The sequence below is a fragment of the Rhinolophus sinicus genome, chromosome 18 (genome assembly GCF_057876585.1).
Source record: "Rhinolophus sinicus isolate RSI-liver-muscle chromosome 18, RSI-T2T, whole genome shotgun sequence".
NCBI lineage: Eukaryota > Metazoa > Chordata > Mammalia > Chiroptera > Rhinolophidae > Rhinolophus > Rhinolophus sinicus.
Window position 1 is genome coordinate 110,837,432 of NC_142518.1, and position 22,025 is coordinate 110,859,456.

At 57.4% G+C, this 22,025-nt stretch overlaps 2 protein-coding genes across 5 annotated transcripts; one reads left to right on the forward strand and one right to left on the reverse strand.

Moving 5' to 3' along the window:
• Nucleotides 1-1,366: 1,366 nt before the first annotated feature.
• On the forward strand, nucleotides 1,367-14,263 carry AVPR2 (arginine vasopressin receptor 2). Of its 2 annotated transcripts, none has more exons than XM_074324207.2 (4): nucleotides 1,367-1,573; nucleotides 2,105-2,148; nucleotides 2,496-3,380; nucleotides 14,080-14,263. In XM_074324207.2, exons 1-4 carry the CDS (start codon nucleotides 1,494-1,496, stop codon nucleotides 14,115-14,117), a joined length of 1,047 nt encoding a protein of 348 aa, XP_074180308.2. In that variant the 5' UTR covers nucleotides 1,367-1,493; the 3' UTR covers nucleotides 14,118-14,263. The 2 variants fall into 2 exon arrangements, with proteins under 2 accessions (XP_074180308.2, XP_019610712.3); XM_019755153.3 differs by lacking the exon at nucleotides 14,080-14,263 and adding an exon at nucleotides 3,553-4,112 and having other exon boundaries at nucleotides 1,418-1,573.
• Nucleotides 4,419-20,630, reverse strand: ARHGAP4 (Rho GTPase activating protein 4). 3 transcript variants are annotated; one of them, XM_019755152.3, is made up of 22 exons: nucleotides 20,471-20,630; nucleotides 16,523-16,730; nucleotides 16,285-16,447; nucleotides 16,014-16,076; nucleotides 15,514-15,726; nucleotides 14,630-14,758; nucleotides 14,332-14,553; nucleotides 10,084-10,185; nucleotides 9,751-9,942; nucleotides 9,574-9,658; nucleotides 9,266-9,293; nucleotides 8,911-9,013; nucleotides 8,283-8,343; nucleotides 8,123-8,200; nucleotides 7,907-8,041; nucleotides 7,696-7,801; nucleotides 7,368-7,601; nucleotides 7,204-7,277; nucleotides 6,933-7,116; nucleotides 6,649-6,741; nucleotides 6,220-6,313; nucleotides 4,419-5,070 (listed from the first exon to the last, which is right to left on the reverse strand). In XM_019755152.3, exons 1-22 carry the CDS (start codon nucleotides 20,535-20,537, stop codon nucleotides 4,810-4,812), a joined length of 2,895 nt encoding a protein of 964 aa, XP_019610711.3. In that variant the 5' UTR covers nucleotides 20,538-20,630; the 3' UTR covers nucleotides 4,419-4,809. The 3 variants fall into 3 exon arrangements, with proteins under 3 accessions (XP_019610711.3, XP_019610710.3, XP_019610709.3); XM_019755151.3 differs by having other exon boundaries at nucleotides 7,195-7,277; XM_019755150.3 differs by having other exon boundaries at nucleotides 6,933-7,277.
• Nucleotides 20,631-22,025: the final 1,395 nt, after the last annotated feature.

Sequence of the window (22,025 nt, forward strand, 5' to 3'; positions counted from 1 at the left end):
GGAGTGGCAAAGCAGGGACATGTGCTCCTCTGTAGTGTGCGTGTGTGTGCAGTGGGTGGTGTGTGTGTGGCACGTGGGGGTATAGTGTCCGCTGTGTGTTGCTGTATGCTATATGTGCAGTGTGCAGGGTGGGGGTGTGGTGTGTAAGACACCCAACCCCACATCTCCTGCTGCTTTGGGAAGGGCTCGGGAGCCACCAATCTCTCTGGCCAGGAAAGGAGGCCTTGGCCTTGATTGGACTTGGGCCTGGTCAGTGTGGGGCTGTTTTGGTCTCTAGCTTCGCAGGTCAACAGAGAAGATGGACCAAAGGAAAGAAAAAAAAGGGACGATCTCGGCCCACAGTCTGGCCCTTGGTGGCGTGCAGGCCCCTGCCTTGGGCTGGGCTGGGCCTGCCTAAGCTGAATGAGGCCAGACCCTGTGGCAAGGACAGGGGAGGGGTGGAAAGAGGGTGTCTGGGATGTGGGGGGAAACGATGGGGTAGAGGTTGGGGGCGGTCTTGGAGCCTGACGAGGGGAGAGGAGGTAGGGAGGGCCCAGCCCTGAAGTCCCCGGTGGGGAAGCTCCTTTCTTAGGCCCTCCACACACAGTGCAAGGAACTTCAGTGGGTGCGCTTATGTCAAGTGTGTGTGCCTTTGTGGGTGTATGGCTGTTTCATAAATGTGAGGCTAAGTGTGGGTGACGGGGTGGAGAGGGAGAGCTGGAATGTGCATGAGAGAAGCAGCTCGGACACCCCCACCTCCTAGGACAGGTAGCAGCAGGTGGGGGAGGTGCAAGAGGGCGGAGGTGTCCTTGGCTCTCACAGGGCCTTAGGGAGGAAACTGAATCTCTCAGGGCAAGTTAAACCTGGGCTTGATCCCGCCCCACCCCCTCCCTTCCTGTCCTTCATCTCCGGCAGGCCCGAATTGATGAGAGGGAGGGGCCTTCGTGGGCCTGGGAGGGGCTATCCCTCTGTCTTAGTGGGGATTCCAGGAGCACTCACCCCCTCCTCACCCCAGCTCAAAGAGGGACAGAAGGAGCCTGCTTTGGGAAAGAGGAGCCAAGCTTTGTCCACAAAAAAGCTGTGTGGTCCTGAGCCAGTCCCACCCATCTTTGGTCTCAGTTTCCCCACTTATAAAATGGAGACGCTGGAACTAAGTGATTGATTTCCCAGAGCCCTGGCAGACCAGGCATTCTAAATAGGTGGGCCCTGTGGGGGTGGAGGCAGGCAGGGGCGGGGACAGGGACAAGGACAGCCAGCCCAGCAGTTGCAGCTGTGCCGAAATGAGGACCAGCTGATATGGGCTCAGGGCCCTCAGGAGTGCAATGGGGCTGAAGGAGTCTTGGGGACAGACCTGGGAGGGGCTGGGGCCCCAGCAGGAAGGGAAGCAGAGGAGGCCAGGAGCCTACTTCCCTGTGCCACAGGCCGGAGGCCAGGGGAGGCGCTTGGGGGAGGGAGGGAGGAAGTCCCCTCTAGGGCAGGTCACTCCCAGAGGCTGGGTTGGGGCGGGGCGGGCGATGGAGAGCAGATCTGAGCTCCTGGGACACCTTCGAGCCCGCTGCTGCCCAGCTTCCCAGGAACCAGGGAGCCCGGCCAGGTAAGGGATTGATTGGGGGGCATGCTGGCCCCTCCCGCCTAGTCCCCAGCCCTCCCATGGTCCCTCTCTTGGCCTCTGTCAGGGCAGGGGGGTGTATATGTTTGCCTTGGGTCTCGTGGGCTGCCTAGGTGGGTCCTAGGCTCTCTTTGTCCATCTGTCTGATTGTCTCTCTCTCTGTACCTTCCCCTGCCCAGTCCTGGAAGGAGCACAGCAGGGCCCTGAGGTCCATGCGTGGCTCAGTGGGGCCAGATCTCACCATGTTTGATCAGGCTGAGGGTGTACCCTCAGCTCCTGCTCGCTAGAAAACTCACGCACTCACACACAAACCTCAAAGCCTGATCGCTGGAAAGCACACATATACGCACGTATATACATACAGTTGCGTGCACAGGCTGGAACCCCCCCACCCCACCATGCACACAGACAATGCCACTCGGGCATCTCTCTAAGGGCCTCTGTCCCTAGACTCTGGGCAGCAGCGGGGCTGGCCCTTCCGATGGGAGGTTGAGCTTACTGTCCTGTCTCCACCAGGCGCTCAGAACACCTGCCCCAGCTCATGGCTTCTTCCACCTCCGGTAAGGTTCTAGCCACTTGGCCCCTATCCATACCCCCACTGGGATGAGCCAGGTGGGCTGAGTGGGGTTGGATGAAGCCGTGAAGCCCCCTTTTCAGAGACTTCTTTCACCCTTCTCTCCAGGATGCCCATGGGGATAGGGGAGCACATGGCGGTGCATACTGGGGGCTGGGGCTACCCTTCCCTCCCTACCACTTGAGGTGGGGTGAGGATGTGTGCTCTGCTGGCTGGAGGGAAGCAGAAGGCCCAGGCCACTGGCTCTGCCTGTCCAGTTGGAACCTCCTTGGGCTCTGGTCCCCCTGCAGAGCACGCTCCCTAACTTGGCCCTCTCCCCCCATCCTTGCCCAGCTGTTTCCTGGCCCCTCTCTCAACCTCTGCCACCTGCCAACAGCAGCGAGAAGAAGCCTGTGAACCCCCGGGACCCGCTCCTAGCCCAGGCGGAGCTGGCCCTGCTCTCCACGGTCTTTGTGGCTGTGGCCCTGAGCAATGGCTTGGTGCTTGGGGCCGTAGCACGGCGGGGCCGGCGGGGACGCTGGGCACCTATGCACGTCTTCATCTGCCACTTGTGCCTGGCTGACCTGGCTGTGGCTCTGTTCCAAGTGCTGCCCCAGCTGGCCTGGGATGCCACCGACCGCTTCCATGGGCCTGATGCCCTGTGCCGGGCCGTCAAGTACCTGCAGATGGTGGGCATGTATGCCTCCTCCTACATGATCCTGGCCATGACATTGGACCGCCACCGTGCCATCTGCCGCCCTATGCTGGCATATCGCCATGGAGGTGGAGCTCACTGGAACCGGCCGGTGCTGGTAGCCTGGGCCTTCTCGCTCCTTCTCAGCCTGCCCCAGCTATTCATCTTTGCCCAGCGTGACGTGGGAGATGGCAGCGGGGTTTTCGACTGCTGGGCCCACTTTGCCGAACCCTGGGGCGTCCGTGCCTATGTCACCTGGATTGCCCTAATGGTATTTGTGGCACCTGCCCTGGGCATCGCCGTCTGTCAGGTGCTCATCTTCCGGGAGATTCATGCCAGCCTGGTGCCAGGGCCAGCAGAGAGGGCTGGGGCGCGCAGAGGGGGGCGCCGGACAGGCAGTCCTGGAGAGGGAGCCCGGGTGTCGGCAGCCATGGCCAAAACCGTGAGGATGACGCTGGTGATTGTGATCGTCTATGTGCTGTGCTGGGCGCCCTTCTTCCTCGTGCAGCTATGGGCAGCATGGGACCCGGAGGCGCCTCTGGAAGGTAAGTGTGGCTGCGGCTAGGGCTACGGGGAGCACCTGGGCTTGGCCGCACATGCACGTCTGCACCCCCACATACATATCCAGCCATGGGCTCACTAGCCCCTAGCAGGCACTTGGGGTCACACCCCTGCCCGGGCACCCTCAGCCCCAGCCCTGCTCCTCTACCCGCACAGGGCCCCCCTTCGTGCTGCTCATGCTGCTGGCCAGCCTCAACAGCTGTACCAACCCCTGGATCTACGCCTCCTTCAGCAGCAGTGTATCCTCAGAGCTGCGCGGCCTGCTCTGCTGTGCCCGGAGGCGTGCCCCACCTAGCCTGGGACCCCAAGAGGAGTCCTGTGCCACTGCCAGTTCCTTCCTGGCCAAGGACACTTCCTCCTGAGAAGCCAGGGGGCGCCTTCCCTTCCAGAAGCTCCTCCAAGCTCAGCTGCCTGCCTGGGGCTGGCCCTGGGAGCCACTGGGAGAGGGCCTCCCCCTACTGGGAATTGGCTCTGGATTATGGGGGGAGGGGTGCAGAGGTCAGCTCCTTGTCACTGGGTATGGGGAGGGGCTGCAGTAGCATGGCGGTGACCAAGCTTCCACCTTAGTCAGTGCCTGCCAGTGAGATGGAGGTCCCAGGGAGCCCAGGAGGAAAGAGAGGGGAACGAGACCAGAGGACTTCCGTTTCTCCGTCTCTGTAGTTCCCCTCTGCCCTCCCTTCTTACTTTCTCCCTAATAAAAGTTTCAGCTCATTTTCTACCTGGTGAGTGTCCTTGGACCAAGGTAACTGTGGGTGTGAGGGTGGCATGGAAAGACACTCCCAGACCCTCTCACACCCACAGACACAGGCGTGGTGCTGGAACCCATGACATAGGTGACTGTCCCCAACCCACACATCCCTGAGCCAAGGCCCCCTCCCCCTCCCTGCAGAAGCTGTTCCAGCTACAGAACCTCCCATCTTTGCTGAGAGCCCTGTCATCTGGCCTCGAGCAGTGAAGGAACCGGGGGTTGGCCCTATACCCACCTGCCCAATCCCCCAAGACAAAAGAACTGGCTCACGTCGGCGAGTCAATGCACAAGTCTTTATGAATGGCTGCCAATACCTGCCAACCTCCACCAGCCCCCCACCCTCAGGTGAGGCAGAGATGGGCCTGGTGACTGTTGGCCTGCTCATTTGAGCAAGGGTACCCATCACCCAATAGCCACTGACGCACCCTTACAGCAAAGCCAGGGAGGGGCCTGCCCCCATCCTCCTTCCTCAGCTGCCTCCCAAAGTGGCCTAAGCCAGGGCTGGGGGCAGGCAGGGGCATTGTTTGGGCAGCTATGTCCTCCTCTCTGCAAAGGGTCAAGAGCAGATGCTCAGTGCTTGCTGGACAGGGCCAGGGAGAAGCAAAGGGCCTGGGGAGGGTGGCTGCCAGGGGTGAGGTGGGGCCTGCAGAGAAGCCAGTAGCACCTCAGTGTGACTTGAAGGGAGAGTCCAGGCCTTGGGGGTGCGATGCTGAGGGTGAGGCCGGGGCCCTGGATGCTGAGGGTGAGGCCGGGGCCCCAGAGCCTCGGGAGAAGCCTTTGTTCTTGCCAAGGCGACTGCAACCTGGAGGCTTTGGGCTGCGGGACCCAGAGCTGGGGGAGCTGGTGGATGCTGGCCCGAGGCCCTGGCGGACAGCAGTCTTTCCCAAGAGCTCCTTAAAGACCGAATCCATAGTCTGTGCCACAGCCTGGCAGAGGTGAGAAAGGGAGGGCATGTTGGGGGACTGTCCCCCATCCCCAGCCACTGCCCCCACCCTCAGGTCAGTGTGTTACCAACCAACCCAGGAAGGAGGCCCTCCTACCCTCTACTGCCCAAGCCTCCACCGGAACTCCCCTCTCCAAAAGTGAAGTGCTCAGTCATCACCCTGTCACCAGGCCTTGCCTCTCCGTGGGCCTGAGCTGCTGCCCTTCCTCCCTTGCGTGCTTTCCCTCCTGCCACTTTTGGTGTGGCTGTCGAGGCCTCTTTTGGGGATAGTAATCTTGAGCCCAGCCAAGAAATGGGGGAATCTCTGGCTGGGCCCCAGCCCCCCTCTCCTCATGCTCGCTCTCTCCCTGGCTGAGATCACAGCCACCTCCCATGATCTCCAGGGCCACCAGTGTGCATGACCTCCCAGGTCAGCGTCCACTTGCCCCTCGCCTGGCCCCACCTGCTGCCTGCCTCCCCTGGGGTCTCTGCCCCTACGACCTGGCAGCCCCGCTCAGCCCCGTCCCCAGGCTCCCAGGCCTGGCTGCTGGGTAACACCCAGGATACCGCATGCTCTTGAGCTCTCTACTTGGGCTCAGACTGTCCCAGTGCCCAGCTGGGAGCAGCAAGCACCCATCAGGTGGGCACGCTGGGCACATTGGACAGAGTAGGGACCTGGGCATCCCCAGGCTGTACCCCTTGCTGGGGCCGCATGCAGCACCCACTGCCTCCCCCTGTGAGAACCAGCTGTTCCGCCCAGCTCCCCAGCCAGCCATCCCCTCCGGCCTCTCTTCCATCTGTCCCTTCATACTCCCTGGCCCACTGAGCTCCTGCCATGTCACCACCTGGCACCTAGCCTGGCTCTAGATGCCATCCTTGAAGTCTGTGGGGTAGCCCGTCTCCCATACCACTCACCACGTCCAGCTCAAGAACCAACCATGAAGCCCAAATGTATGAGCCACCACCTCCACCTCACCTCTGCCCCGGGCCCATCCTTCCCAGCCTGCCCCTCCCTGGGTTGGGCTCAGCCTGTCTGAGGCCAGGAAGGGCAGACTCAGACCTCGAGAAGGAAGAATTCGGTTCATCAGGAGGGCAGAGACACCCCCCAGGAGAGATCCCCCCCACCTACCACTCAGCCAGTCCCGGCTCTCACCTTATCCACCTCCACATGTCGCTCTGGGGAGGTTGGGACCAAGCAGTGCCGTCTGTGCCCAGAAGGGCCTCCGGGTGGGGTGCATGGCTCTGGCCTGCAGGGCACAGACAGTGAGCCTGGTGGGGACCCTGGGAAGTCCCTTCACTAAACTGGCAGTAGCTCCTCCTCTCCCAGGGCGTGGCCAAGGGAAAGAAGACAGCGAGGCTGACCCAGCGGGCCCCTTCTGTTCTTTGGCGTCCCTCTCCTGGACAGCTCTCCCTACACGGGCCCCCTCTCCATGTGCCCAAAACCTCAACCCAACCCCCTCTGGCCTGGCCCGGTGCCTGCTGCCTGGGACAGGACTGGCCCCCAGAGCAGTGCTCAGGTTGGGGTAGGCAAGCGAGGCCACCAGAAGGGGTCTTCCCGAGGGGCCAACTTCTCCTTGCTCACCGATGGACGAACTCCGTAGCCAGGAGGCCCTCAGTACTGCTCAGCGGGTCTCCTGCAGCCTGTGGTCCCTGGCCCAGTGAGGGCTTCTCTGCCCTGGGGTCAGAAAGACAGCCTGTTTAAGGTGCTAGGGGCCAGCGGGCTCTGTGCCTTGGTGCTGGCCAGAAGTGGTCAGAAACACGCACAAAGCGTCCAGACGCTGGGGCTTGCGGTGGGGGAAGGGCCAGGACCTGGCTGGAAGGGAAGCTATAGAGAGCCTCCTGGCAGCGTGGGGCACACGCACTCACCCCCCGGGCAGTGTGATGTACTTGTGGGGAATGAGTCCCCGAGTGCCAGCGCACTCGCCCCGCCACCAGTCGCCTGAGGCCCGCTCGTGCAGCCGCAGCACATCCCCACGCTGGAAGGTCAGCTCCTGGGCCGTGCGGCCCGTGTAGGAAAAGCAGGCCACGGCCTCCAGGACCCCCTCCAGGACTGGGGAGAAGAGCAGGTCTGAGTGGGAGGGCGGAGTGGGCACCCAGGGTGGGGACAGAGTGGGGTCCTCCTTCCTACCCCCTTCACCATCCTCCTGGGCCAGGGTCCCAGCTTCCAGTTCTGGCTCATTCTCCCCTACCAGGCCTTCCAGCTGGGCGTCCCTGAGGTCCAGAGCAGAAAGGCAGGCAAATGAGTGGTTGAGGGGGATCCCCTCTGTTGGCTCCCCGCCCCCCGCAGCACAAAGAGCATACCCCAGACAGCTGGCGGAAGGCGGTGCCATGCACTTCTCATAGACGGGGCCCGGCAGCAGCGTCAGGGGCGGGAAAACCCGTGCGGGCTGCATGATGAGCGTCTGCACCAACTGGTTCACCCGGCCCTGCAAGGCCACCGGGTCCTGCCCAGCGGGCACAGGCAGCAGTGTTGGCCCGAAGCACACCGCCAGGTTGTAGGGGTCCATCATGTTCTCATCACTGTACTGGGCCAGGCTGGGGGCACATGCAGGTCACAAGCAGGGAGCTCCCTGCCCAGTGTCCCCTGCACCCCCCCCATCAGCCGCCCTCGCCCCTGAGAAGCACTCACTGGTTGAGGAACGTGAAGAGGTAACGCAGGACCACCAGCACTGGTTCCGGCAGCCGGGCCAGGAGGAGGCTCACAAGCTCCACACGCTCTTCAATGGCCTCCAGCTCTGTGGCCACGGCCACCACCCCAGAGAGACGTACATGAGTCCGCTTCTGGCCACTGGGGAGCAGCCCCTCCCACCCGGCTGGCCTCAGGCCCCGCCCGGCCTTACCTGCAGAAGCCAGAAGCTCCCCAAACAGGTCTGGGGGGAAGAGCGGGGGCTCCAGGCTCCGGAAGTAGAGCTTCAGCACCCCTGCCACTGAGTCCAGGTCATGGGCTGTGCAGCCTTCCACCAGTGGGTCCTCCCCTGAGTATGACACAGGGGACAAGGCCTATCAAACCTGCTCTACTTAGCTGCCCACCCTCACCCTGCACTGCCTGCCCCCACCTCTCTCGAAAGCTTCTCGGATTTCTGAGACCCGGGGCTGGGCACCCGATACTCGGAAGATGCCCTCGTGCTGCAGGCCTGTGGGAGACAAAGAGCCAGTGGGCACCTCATCACCCCCCACCCCTCTAGATGGGTGCCGGGCACTGGGGGTCAGGCTTACCATTGAGGTTAATGAAGCGGATACAGCTCTCCACCACCAGGGGCACGGGCTGGCCTGAGCTCTGGGGACAAAGAGAGTGTTCACTTCACTCTGGACACGGCAAGTCCCGCCTTGTCATTCGCTTGTTTTTATTTTCTCTTTGTAATGCGTTATGGTGGTTGGCAACCAGGCCCGGCGCGTGGCTGGCAAGATTCACTCCCAGGGGTCTGATGTCCCTGGTGCCATTTTAGGCAGAGCCCTACATTTTACTTGCTGTTTATAGCTGGCATGTGAAAATGTAATCCAATTCTGTATGATGACCTTGAATCAAGTAGCATCGCAAAACTCCAATTTGTTCACTGAAATAGTCTGTTGACTCTTTTGAATGTTTACACACATAATCACATCATGCAAATAATAGCTGCTGCCCGAGGCTTTCTGTAGATGCCTGTTACTAGTTAACGATGTTCCCTTAGATCAGTGGAGGCCTGGCAAAGGCCCACCTGGGAAGGTGGGGTGACTGGTAGTTCGCAACGGAGGATACTGGGGTCATAGGCAGCGTGGCCACAGACGTGGCCTGGGGCTGGAGAGAGACCAGAATGCAGCGGGAGGGCCTGTACTTAGCTGGAGCGTGAGGCAAAGCAAGTACCTGGATAAACTTCTCCATGTCTCCCCCGAAGAGTTTCTGGTTATACTGGGAGCTGGGGCGGGGGTGGCGGTTCTTCTGGAATTTTCTCTGTGGGTACTGCATCCTGTGGTGAATGGGAGCTAGCTCCGAGGGTTGTGGGCATGGAAAATCGGATGCCCTACCCCCAGCCCAACCAACCAGGGCCCTGGAACTTGTGAGTTAGTCTAGAACCCACTGGGCAAGGTGGGAAATTGAGGCCACAGAGGAATGAGAAGTAGAGTTGGGCCCGAAGGAGAGGGGAAGTTGAGACATCACAGCTTGGCCCCTGTAGAACCCTACCTCCTCGAAACAAAGCAGCCCTTCAGGAAGGACTCACCAAGATACCTCCCGCTCCTCTTTGTCACCTGGCGAACAGAAAACATTGGTGTGCCTCTCAGGCCAGGAGGTCCTCAGTGCACCCCACTGAGAAAGGTGTGGCCTGAAGGTCAAGGGCAATAGCAGGGCCAAGGGTGGGACAGAGGCCAAGACCCTTGCTGGGTTATTTCCTGCATGCCAACCAATGTCTCTGGGCAGAGAGGAGCATGGGCCAGGTGGGATTCCCGGGCAGGAGAGCAGAGGGCAGGTACTGCTCCTGACTCTGGGGGTGGGGTGGAAGGGAACAAGGGGGGCAGGAGTGGGGCCCACCTCGCTGAATGGCCTCCTGCAGTTTCTCGTGCTTGGCCTGTAGCTTGGCAAGGACGCTCCGCCCACTCAGGTACTCCTGGAGTTTCTGGGCAGCCCCCCAAAGAAACCTAAGTTTTAGTCCCGGCTCTGGGCTCTCCCTGTGCCACACCTCTGCACCCCCAGCCCAAACCTCCCCACCATGATATAGAAGGTCTCAGTCTCCTGCTGCTGGCCCCGCCTCCGGCCAGCCTGCCGAGCACCCGGGTCTGAGCTGGTGGACTTGAGTGATTCGGTAGAGGGACAGGCTTGGAAGGAATCGAGCATGTCCCCATCTTCCAATGCCACCACCTCCAGCAAGGCCTGCAGTGTGGCCTTCAGTGTCTTATTCACCTGGGGAAGAGGACAGGAAGAAGTCGGGGACAGATGAGGGACAAGAAGTCCAAGTCAGAAAGAAGGGGGAGGGGAGGCCACGGCCACCTCACTCCGTGTCTCCAAGTCCCTGTTCCCCTCCCCAGGCCAGGCCACTCATACTTCCTCTGTCTCAATGGTCTGTCGGTCCAGGCGGCTCTGGATATTCTGGGCTCTGGGCAGAATCTCGTCCCGCAGCTCCACCTCAACCCGGATGTCAGACACCTGCAGAGGGCAGTGTCCAAGGGAGTGAGAGCTGAGCCTGGGGACAGACAGCTCAGACGTGGGAGTGGGGCTGGGCATGAGGGAACAGAGCACATTTCTACTGCCTGATGTACAGGAGCGCCAGGCCTGGACACTTGCTACACATGGTTCTGAAGCATGGCAAGGGCATCTCCCTAAGAGAAAGGAGCACATCCATGCACAGCGAGACCTGGGCACGGACACTCATGCTGGCATACTCCTAACAGTCCAAAGGTAGCAGCAACCCAAGTGAATGGATACGCAAGCGTGGTACACACGCACAATGCAATAGTATTCAGCCACAAAAAGGAATGGAGTCCTGACTGATCCACGCTGCAGTGTGGGTGAACCTTAAAGTCTTTCTGTTGAGTGAAAAAAGCCAGAGACAAAGGGCCATATAGCATATGAGTCCATTTACATAAAATGTCCCGAAGAGGTGAATACATGAGACAGAAAGTAGATTAGTGGTTGCTGGGGGCTGGGGTGAGAGAGATGGGGAGTGACTGCTTAATAGGTCCGGGGTTTCTTTTTCGGGTGAATATGTTTTGGAATTAGATAGTGGTGATCGTTGCACAACTCTGTGAATATTCTACACACCACTGAATTGTACACTTTAAACGGACGAATTGCATGGTATGTAAATAATACCATGGTAAGGTGGTTTATTATTTTTAAATGGTCAGGAGAGCTGGGGTCTGAGAGGGAGGGCCCAGCCCGACCTCTCCTAAAGAGAGCAGAGGGTAGAAAAATTGCTCAGTTTAATCAGGCAGAAATAGACTTCCAGGGGCAGAGTGGGGGATGGGAGGAGGGAGCTTTAGGAAGTGAAGAATTTCTCTCTTTTGAACATGGAAGCATCCAGGGAATTCAGACATCAAGTTAACATTGAGAGTGAGGACTTCACTTATCCACGACAGGCTAAACACGTCCTGCTCCCTGCTCCCCCCAAGCCTACCGTGAAGGGATGCATGAAGGCAAGTCACAGGGACACTGGACAGAGGGAAGGACACAATGGCACATGAGAGATGTCAACAGACATGTGGAAGATGGAGACTGGTGTATCTTACTCAACAAAGCCCAGACAGAAGCCAAAGTGGGCCCTTAAACCCGGAAAAGCTCAAAAGATCGAAGCAGCGGGTGCCTCCCTGGTGCAGGGGGCACAGAAACCAGGACTAGTGGAAAGTCTATCTGGAAACAGTACTGCGGTTCTTCAAAAAAATTACACATAGACTTGTCAGATGATCCAGCAATTCCACTTCCGGCTGTGTACCCAAAAGAATTGGAAGCAGGGTCTCAAAGAGATATGCGCACACTCATGTTCAGAGCAGCAGTACTCACAATAGTCAAAAGGTGGAAGCAACCCAAGTGTCCATGGACAGAGGAATGAACAAAACGTGGTCTCTCCATACAGTAGAATATTATTCAGCCTCAAAAAGGAAGGAAATTCTGATACACGTTCCACATGGATGGACCCTGAGGACATGATGCTAAGTGAAATAAGCCAGTCACAAAAGGACAAATAGTATATGATTCCTCTTGTATGAGGTCAAACTCATGGAAACAGAAAGTAGGATGGTTGGTGTCAGGGGCTCGGGGAGAGGGAATGAGGGTGTTAAGTGTATAATGGGGACAGAGTTGCAGTTTGGGAAGAAGAAAAAGTTCTGGAGATGGGTGGTGGTAGCAGTTACTGTGCTTAAATGCCACTGAACTGTATACTTCAAACGTTTCAAACAGCAAACCTTATGTATATTTGACCACAACAATAAAAGTCTATCCAGGCCCTAGGGAGCACTGACATTAGAAGACCCACCCTCCTCCAAACCCACACAATTGGCAGAAAACTAGAGATTTACTCTCTGGAAAGGATAAATCAGAGGGATTCTGAACTCAGGAACACTAGTGATGGCTGAAGGAGGGGACGAAACCCCCTACTGATGAGAAAGAGCGAAGCAGCTGCCGCCATCTGGGGCCGGCCAGGGGCTCACAGCTGGTCTTGGTGCTGTCCCACTGAACATAAGGAGTGTCACTGAGCATCAACATCAGACAAGGCCCCTTTGTGATCATGATGGTGAAGACAAAAACAAGACCACCATGTCATCACGCCTGATTGCAGACAAAACCGAGAATGTTGTCAAAGCCACAAAAATCAGCAAACCTCCCTCGGTCCCAGCTCATATAAGTGACTCTGCTTCCTCACGGATGACAGCTCTGGCGTCCCTTAATCCCCCACCCTGCCTTCCAGATGAGTCTTATTAAGACACACAGTCAGTGTTACCCCTGCTTCCTGACAGCACCCAAGCCAGAGTAAAGCCCCTTTCTAAAACCCTCCAATCCCAGCCTAAATTCTAGAGGTTTTTCTAGCACCCTCTTCCTGAGACGCACCCCTCTGGTTCCCCACAGTGGTGGTCCCTCTCACAGCAGTGCTGTGAGTCCCCTTCCCAGCCACCCTGTCGGGAAGCACATGGCTGACCAGCTCTGCTTGCACACAGTACATACCTAACCCCTCTCAGTGACTCCTCTTAAATATGAACTGATGGCCAAGCCCACCATTTCAAGAAATCTCTAAAATGGAAGACATAGATCAAAGCAAGCTTTTAAAAAAACAACAACAAAAAACAAAACAAAAAAAAAACAACCCGTAAGGAAACAGAAAATGTGAGGAACAGAGAAAAATGTCAAGAAAACAAAAATATGTATTTTAGAAGGATTTGAGAAGATAATGTATCCATGAAACAAGAACAAAGGGTTATTTTAACCAGGAATTTGGAACACAAAACAGAGCTCTTAGAAACAAAAAAAATATGAAAGTAAATTTTAAAGTAAAACTCAACCAGGGATTGGAAGAGATAGTTGAAGAAATCGTTAAGAAAGCAGAATCAAAAGGCATAGGGATGGGAAATTCAGGAAAGATAAAATATAAGGAAATTAGCGAATCAACCCATGAGGTCCAATATTTAATGACAAGAATTCTTGAAAGAAAGAAAAATTGAGAAAAAATTATCAAAGAAATAACATGAGCCCCAAACCTAAGAACACAGCTTTCCAGACTGACCGGGCACACTGGCTGCCCATCACTGTGAAGGAAAAAGGGTCCCCAAAGTACAGCATCATACAATTTTACAAGGGGAAAGAGACTACCCTGAAAGCCTGACGAAGAAAACTCTAGGTCACATACCAAGGTTCAGAAATAGGAATGGCATTGGACTTCTCACCTACATTACCGAGAGGAAAATGATTTTGTACCTTGAATTCTATACCGAGCTAAAATACCAATCAATTTCAAGACAACAGACATTTTCAGACATGCTCTGGCATAAGGGGTGTGCACAGACTGCCTGGTGTCGGGGACAGGACCGAGGGGACTATCTCAGGGAGATGATGGTGGGGCAGAGCCCTGACCATCCGTGGAAGGAAGTCAGTAGAGCGTATGGAAAGTTGAAAAGCAGCTAGCAGGCTGCTGCGCGATTTGAACGCACAGAGGAAAACTCCAGAAGCAGCGGCTAGAAGAATGGGAAGTGGCTGTTTCTGGGGAGTGGGAATTGGGAACCGAAAGGATGAGTCAGAGAACAGCTATGTGACACTGTAAGCCTTGAGTGGACTAACTTGCTCAACTATTACTTTGGTCCAAATACAGATTAAATAAGTAAAAGCTCCATGCAATCCCAGCCCATGCGCAATGCCCATTAGAATAAACTGGTAAAGGAAAAAAACATCTCAGAAGCAAGGAGAAAGATGCCTAGTTATATTTTACTGCTTGCATGGCTTATTCCCGCCCCTAAGTTTGCATCATGAAATGTCTGAAACATGCAGAACAATCGGAAGAAGCTGTATGCCCACCTACTACCTGGCTTAATACTGTGATGTTTTTGCTGTTTGCAGTTACAGGGGGTGTTCATTCACTGGCTGACCTGCTGTGAGCTGCGGAAGTTTGCTTCCAATGCAAGTGTGGAGACCTCATTTGCCTTGAGACCATTGAATGAGGCTCTGAGAAATGAGCTGCATTCAGGACTTTCAACTCCTTGGCAAAATGGTATTCATTCAACTTACCTACCATGACAATGAAGAGCAGACAACACAAAGCCATTGGCGTCAGCACTGGGAACGCTAAGGGGCATGGGCAGGGACGCTCACCTCATCCCCCTCGTGGGGGTGGTAGTCAAAACGAAGCGGGGGACAGAAGGCAACTGCATGCACCTCCAGCACCTTGGCCTTGTCGCCTGGAGGGTCTAGGGCCTCCACCGCCTCTTCCAAGCTGCCCAGGCCCTGCATTTGGGAGGCTTGGGTGCGGCTCTCGGCAGCCGTGTAGCTGCGGAGCACCTGCCCCAGGGCTAAGTGGAAGCCTGTGTCACAGCACTGTGGAGGAAGCAAGGACACGGCTCAGGTGCACCCCAGTGCACTCAGCACCCCCGCCTGGACCCCCAGCACTCACGTCCATGAGGTCCAAGACATCATGCAAGTAGTAGTTGCTGACAGCAGCGTTGACACTGGCCAGGCTGAGCAGGTACTCGTTGCGCGCTTTTGTGCACTTCAGTTTGTGCTCCAAGAACTTGGCCTGCCGCTGCGCAAGACCACACAGACAGGGTCATCTACCTGGGCCAGGTGGCTGGCCCCCATCTCTGGCTTTCCGTGGAACCCTCACCCCCCCCACACATCCTCTCCCCCCCCTTTTCCCCACGTGGACAGCTTTGCCCGAAGTCCCACAGGCCCCTCAAACAGCAGGGCCTGGAAGTCCCAACGTGCTCGCCCATCCCACCCCACCCTGCTGTGCACAAACCCTCCTGTCTCAGGATGGCAACCCTAGTTGCCACTCAGCTCCTCCCGGCTTGACATCGACATCCTGGTATTTCTGCTACCCTCAACCTCCTCCTCCTCTCTTCAGGGTCCACCTCAAATGCTCTTCAGCCCTGCACATCACCCGGTCACCCATTCTCCGTGTCTTCTGGCCCCCCTGAAACCTCACAGCACTGTGCGAGGCAAGGGCGGTGGGGGGAAAGGCCCCAGGCTTGAGCGCGCCGAAGCTATGCTCACCCCCGCTGGGCTGGGGGGACAGCTAGGAGCACGGGAGACGCTCACTGTCCTCCTGACCTCTCTGTCTCCCGTCCCAACTTGGGGAGCCCTCCAGAGCCATCAGGGCTGACCAGGCCCAGGCCCTCCCTTACAGCCTTGCTGGACGTCTGTGCTGTCCCCTCCTCAGCCCTCCCTTCTCCCTCTGTGCACCACCTTCCAGCAGGCCACAGTGAAGGCCAGGGGCTCGCAGGGACAAAGGCCAGGAGACAGAGCCTTCAGAGACACACAGGTGCCCTCCAGGCCCACCTTCTGCACCAGCCGCGATCCTTTCTTGAGGGAGGTCTTGCGGAGGGGCCCTGCCTCTGTGCTGCTGGTGGCGGTGGCGGTGGCGGCAGCGGTGGCGGTGGTGGCAGCAGCGGCACTCCGGCCTGTCCGCTTCTCTTCCTGCCGCTCGGCTTCCCGGAGCTTGGCCTCAGCACTCATGCTCTCCGTGTGGTACACCTGGTATGTCTTCTTGACCTACAGGGAGGCCCAAGGCCAGGCAGCCCTGCTTAAGGTAATGGCCACAACCAGCCCTTCCCCTCCTCCTCCTAGCCCATCTGGGACTCAGATCAGAGAGCTAGGTGATCCCATGTGAGAACTCAGCCCACCCTCCCTGTGCCCAGAGCAGGGACAAAGGGGGGTGCTTGTAGTCCTTAAATCCCAGGTCTCTCCCAGGTACCCCATCTTCCCGCTTGAGCCTGGCTTGGGGAGGTGTGATGTGATGGCCTCCCCTCTGATCGCGGCGTGCCCTGTCCCGTTCTCACCGTCTGAAGCTCTGACACCACCTCCAGCAGCTCCTCCTGCAGCTGTTGCTCCAGATCCTTACTCTGGGGAAGAGGGGGAATGTGACCGCATCGCTGCTGTCCTGGGGTGACCACCACACCTCAGCTCAGCTCTCAAGGCTCAGGCTCTATCCAGCTCCCCCTGAGCCCTCCCAGCCCTGATGCCTCTGGATCGGATCAAGCACCCACAGGCTGCCCTCGCTAAGTCCAGAGGGCATCATCACACTTCCCGTGCCCAGGGCAAGGGCCATACCTTCTTGACAATGCGCCCTACATCCTCCGCAATGTGGCTCAGGCGCTGAGCCAGTGGCCCGGCCAGGACCTCACTGAGGGCTGCGCTCTCCCGGCTCTGCTGCCGTGTCTGCTGCAGCAACACGGCCCAGCAGTGCAAGGACGACAGGAGGGACGGCTCCTTCCTGAGGGCAGAAGGGCTCTCAGACCAGGATCAGGGCCTTGGGCCCTGCCGTGGCCATCTGTCAATGCGGACCTACCGGAAGCTTTGGTGCTCCCGGCTGCTGCCCCCCAGGCGGCCTCCTCGGTTGGAGAAGCGCTCGGCCAGCTTCTCCAGGCCACGGGAGTACTCCAGCTCCACATCAGCGCGGCGCCGCATGAACTCAGCCAGCTCCTGCAGCAGCTCCCGCCGCAGCTCACCCTGCAACTCCAGGCAGCGCAGTTGCTCACTCAGCTGCGAGCGCATCTCTGTGGGGAAATACGTGGCTCAGGCCCGGGCAGCAGGCCGTCCTGTCTGCCCTGAGGGTTAGGGCTGGGGCTGAGGAGGACGAAGGAGGCCGCCCCCTAGGGAGGAGTTCCAGGTTCAGCTGTCCAGGTGGGCTCAGGACAGGCCTGAGGAAAGGGACCTCTGGGTTGAGGCTAACGGGAATCAGCCACACCCAACTGGTTGATGATGAACGGAAAGGCCGTTCCAGGGAGAGAGGAGAGCTGTGCAAAGGCACAGGGGTGAGAGGGAGCATGGCAGATCCAGGAGGGTTGCAGCCAGTTCTGACAGGGAGAACAGAGGGCTGCCCCAGCCCCATCCTGCTCTGTCCCTAGCCAGGCGCCTCTCACTTGGGCTTCCCATCACGCCTTGGTTCCTGGAAAGCCCCTGCATTACTTCCCCTGCCACTTCCTGCCCTTCGTGTGCCCAGGACTCCAGGCACAGCAACCTCCCTGCAAATAGACACATAGGACTGCTTAAGGGCAAGGCTGTTGTGGCACTCTGCCAAACCTACAGTGAACTTGAGACAAAAGGGCAGCCCCATGGTGATGGCCGGCGGCCAGGGAGAGCTGGTCAGGGCTGAGAAGTGAAAGGAGCAAGGAAGCTGGCCTGTTTTTCTGTACCCTGTTCTCACTGTGGATCACCCACCTCCAGGGCACCCCAAGCCCCACCTCCCAGCAGATAGAGCCACACCCAGGGCCCCCACACTGCTGGCTTTTGACACCTTATCACTGACTTGATTGGGCAACACTGCTTTCCCCACACAGACCTAAAGCAAAGAACCGCCTGAATGGCAAGCTTAAGCAACCCACTGCCAACACTTCTGCCACCCACTGGGTGCCCAGGTGGGCACTGGGGATCCTGAGTAAACAAGGCACTGTCTTGGCTTCTGTCAAGCCGGTCACCCACTTACTAATCTCTGCCCACGTGCCTAGGGAGGGACATTAATTGAAGTCTTCATTCAGCAGAATGTTGATTATGTACCCAGTCTGTGCCAAGCATGTTCTAGACACAGAGACACAGTGGCAAAGAGGCTTGACCAAATGCCTGCCCGCATGGAGCTGAGATGGGAATGGGGGGACAGCCAGTGACTCCCCAGGGACTGCGGGGCCTCAGCAGGTTCTGCCTGCCTGGCATCTCCATCTCCTCCTCTGATGGCCCTTTGGAGAACACCCCCTTCCTATTCGCAGCCCATGTCCCTCTGCCTGACTTCAGGTGCCCACACCTCAAACTTTCACTAGAATTACTGAACAGGGGCTCTGTTTCCACCAAGGGATCAAGCTTGGAGAATGGAAGCCTGGGGAAGGCGGTGAGGGTGGGGGGGCTTCCTGACAGTGAAATCAATGCAGACCAGGACAGAGCCAAGCAAGGCAGTGTCCTTATATCAACTGAGGCCAGGCTCCGGGTGGAGCAAGTTCTACAGCACTTGCAATCAGGAAAGCCTTCACTGAATCAGGGTAACATTTTTTTGGATAAAAGTAAATTTCATTTCATTTCAAGAAATGTCTGAGACCTTCCAGCTCACCTCACCTTCCTCTGGTGTTTGCCCCAACCTCCCCGGGCAACAGCTCCCTGGGGAAAACTGCACAGTGCTGAATGGACCAGCCCGCCAAATTTTCCTTTATTCTTCAGGGCAGCCATGCCCCAGTCAGGATCTGGACATGTGCAGCAACTGATGTCACATAGGAGACTTGTGCATTAGCACCATCTGAACACAGTAAGTTGGTGCCTAGCCCCAGCCCCTAGGCTGTGTCACTGCCCACCTCTCAGATCTCAGCTCAAATGCGGTTATCAGGGAACCCTTCCCCGAACCTCTCCCCAAACTAGGACTTGCCTTCTTCCCACCCTCTTTCCTGACATTGTGTTTTCCCTTTATAGGGGTTAGCATCAAAATTGAAAATAATTGTGTGATGGCTTATTTACTAGATGTCTCCCCAACTAGACCTGTGAGCCATAGGGGGGCATGGACTGGCTCTCTTTTGCTCGGTGCTGTATTCCCAGGGCCCGGGACAGACTAGAAACATACTAAACATCTGTCATAAGGAAGGATGGACTGCACTATGCTGGGGCCCCACCAGCACTTCCTGTGAGCAAGGCCTAGGTCTCACTTCTGCTGACAAGCAAAGCAGAAGAGAAGATGGCCTCCCAAGCACGACTATGCTGACTTTTCAGAATTTAGGCTGTCGAGGCAGTGATCCTTTTTTCTAGCATGATAGGAAGTTTCTTTTGGCGGTGGTGGGGATGGGGGTGGGGAGCAGGGTACATAAGCTAAAATCACTGGAAACCCAGAGCAGGTAAGGACCGTCTTAAAGACAGTCTCACTCAAACCCGCAATTTTTCAATGCGAATTAATTGACCCATATTTGCTGACTGAAGAGTTTCCAAAGTTCTTCAGCCTCAGGACATTTTGGGGAAGAAGGATGGGGATCATTATCTCCATCTGAGAAATGATGAAGGCGAGGCTTGGAGAGCTGGCCCACCCTGCACTGTTGCCTCTAGCTGGCTCTGGGCGGCAGGCCGCTTCTCTTGGGTGGGGAGGATTCAGACATACTTTGGTGTAAATTGCTTGCATTTATAATCACATTGGAACCTGCATCTCTGGGCTGGAAGGAACTTCAAGGGTTATTTCATTCTACTTGCTAGGAGTTGTAGTGTTGTATGACCAAGTCACTGCTCCTCTCTGAACTTGAGTTTCCTCCATCGGTAAAACGGAGCGATCGAGAATGATATATGGCAGGGGTGTCCAAACTTTTTTCAACATTTTTTACCAAGGGCCATATGCGGTAAAATACACAAACAGCCAGGCCAGGGCCACTCACTCGAGGTGAAGTACGTATTGCCGCACCTGGTTTATTTAAGTAAACTAAATATATTTTTGGAATTTGCTGCGGGCCAATTAAAAATGGATTGCGGGCCTCAGTTGGCCCACGAGCCACAGTTTGGATACCCCTGATATATGGGGTCACACATCTAAAGTCACCGGGAAACTTTATGGCCCCAAACTGCTGGTTCTTGGATGCTGCCTTCTTTCCTTTACGAGAGTTACCATGCCCTGAATAAGACCAAAGAAGCTGTCGATTAAGAATTTGCAAAGCTGATTTGCATGCGATTTGCACACTGTTTTTATCAGTACCCCCAAAATTCTACTCTTCAGAAAGCTTTGAAGCTGGCCCCGTTGAAACTCTCAGGCCAAGATTCACTGTGCCACCTTGACCCAGAGGCAGTGGCCTCAGCTCTGAGCTACCTTAGTGCCCAAGGGAGGGCAAAGGGGCTGGGCTCCAGGGACTGAAGTGGAAGTGGTTCAAGGACAAAGCCATCACTAATCCATCCACCTAGTCACCTAGATGCCCTCCTCCGGACCCCCTCAGCAAAGTCAAGGTGATCGCTTTCATTCTGGCTACGATGCCACTTTCTGGGGGGGCCCTTAGTGCACCCGGAGGCCCCTTTCCCTCCTCCGGCTCCTTGGGTAAGGTGTAGGGAAAACCAAGGAGGGCAGTGAGACCAAAGGAAGGGAGAGAGGGAGGGAGGGAGACAGGAAGGGGGGACAGCTGGCGGTTGAGGCCAAAAGGGCTCTGAGAAGCGGGCAGGGGGCTCAGGCTCACTCACCCAACGCCCCCATACGAGGGTAGCGGGCCCTGGGCCAGAGGTGGGACTTTTGGGGCTCCCCCACGGCCTTCGGAGTCTCCACAGGGAACCTGGCCGGGAACTCCCATCGCCCTCTCACCTTTTACTTGAGTCTCATACTCGGCCTGCAGCCCCCGTTCCCGGCGTAACTTCCCGTGTGCGGCCATGGCGGCCGTGCGGCCGGCCGTCGAGCCCGGCTGCTTCCACGCGGCCACGAGCGGGCCGGGCGCTGGGACCTGGGGCTCTGCAGCCTGCAGCCTGCGCCGGCCCCGCCCCCGCCCCGCCCCCAGTGCTCTCCGGGGCGGGGCGGCTCAGGCCTGGCGCTGCCCTCGAGGGGGCTTCTGTGGGGGTCCCATTGCCCCGCTCTTTGCCTCCCTTCCCTCTGGGCGCTGGGCTGCTCCTGGAGTACCCTGTGCCCAAAGCTCTGCTGCCAAGAGGCCAGGGCCGGTGTGAGAGCCCCAAGGTGCCCAGCAAGCCGGCACACTCTGGCTGCTGTATCCCCAACTCCGACAGGCTGTCTGGCCACCACTGCCAGACAGCACCCTTCACGTAATGGCCATTGGCCCTCCATGGGCGGTGACACATTAGCTGCTACAGGCATTGAACTCCCCTGGGTCACCTGCTTTTCCCCAGACCCCCAGGACATCAGATGGGGCCCATCCTTCCCAAGTCACAGCCCTGAGAGACAAATGCAAGGAGCCTGGAGAAGGGGATGGAAAGTTCCCCAGGGGGGGTGGGGGTGGACAGGAAGGTCAGCACCAAAGAACAGAACCTCAGCGGTTGTTGCCTCCAGACCCCTTGTGAGGGGGAGAGCAGTGTTCAGCTAAGGTTCCCCTTCTTCACCCCATAGGGAGGAACAAGCGTCGTTTCCCCATAGGTGGTTACCACTTCCTGCTACCGGAAGACACCCTTCTGCCTCCTTTCCCCTGCAGCTTGCACCTGCCCTGTCCTAGGCCTGGGGGTGGGGGGACAGCCTTCCTTCTGCCCCCTCAGAGCAAGGCCTCAGCAAGTCTGGGGGCAAGCTTGGGGGTCTCCTTTATCCACGGGTACTGTCATTTCCCTCCACCACTCTCTATCAACTCAAAGCCACAGGGCAACTGCTTTTCTCCAGTAAATTGGGAAGGCAGGATGCAGGTGGCAGGTGATGAGCCAGCTTATAGGACTGTCTTCAGTTAGGTGGGAGGGAAATCCCTAGGGTCTAGATGGTGGGAGAGGGGGGAGGTAGTTAGGTTCTGGGCTTGTGCCCGGGGAAGGCAGGCCTGTAGGCACTAGTGCAAGAGGTCCAGGTCTGTGCGTGCATGGATGTCAATGTCAGGCTCTATGCACATGTGAGCGCACGTGACCTCGACCTGCAGCTCTTCAGGAGGGAGAGGAGGTTATGCAGGTACTTCCTGCCTTTCAACTATAAGCAACTCTTGCCCAGAAGGGGAAAACATACTTTCTCAGCTCACTGCCCCCCACCCAGTACCAAAGCCACTCTCAAAGATGCCATGTGTCCCTGGGGCCTGGGGCTGGAAGGTCTAGGAGCTGGCTATCCCCCAGCAGGCCCAGGACCTGGGTTACCGGTAGCTGGTGTCAGTTGTACCACTGTTTGATTCCTCTAGCAAGGTGGGTGAGCCTCCTGCCCCTTCCGGCAGCACCCAAGGGTGCAGCCA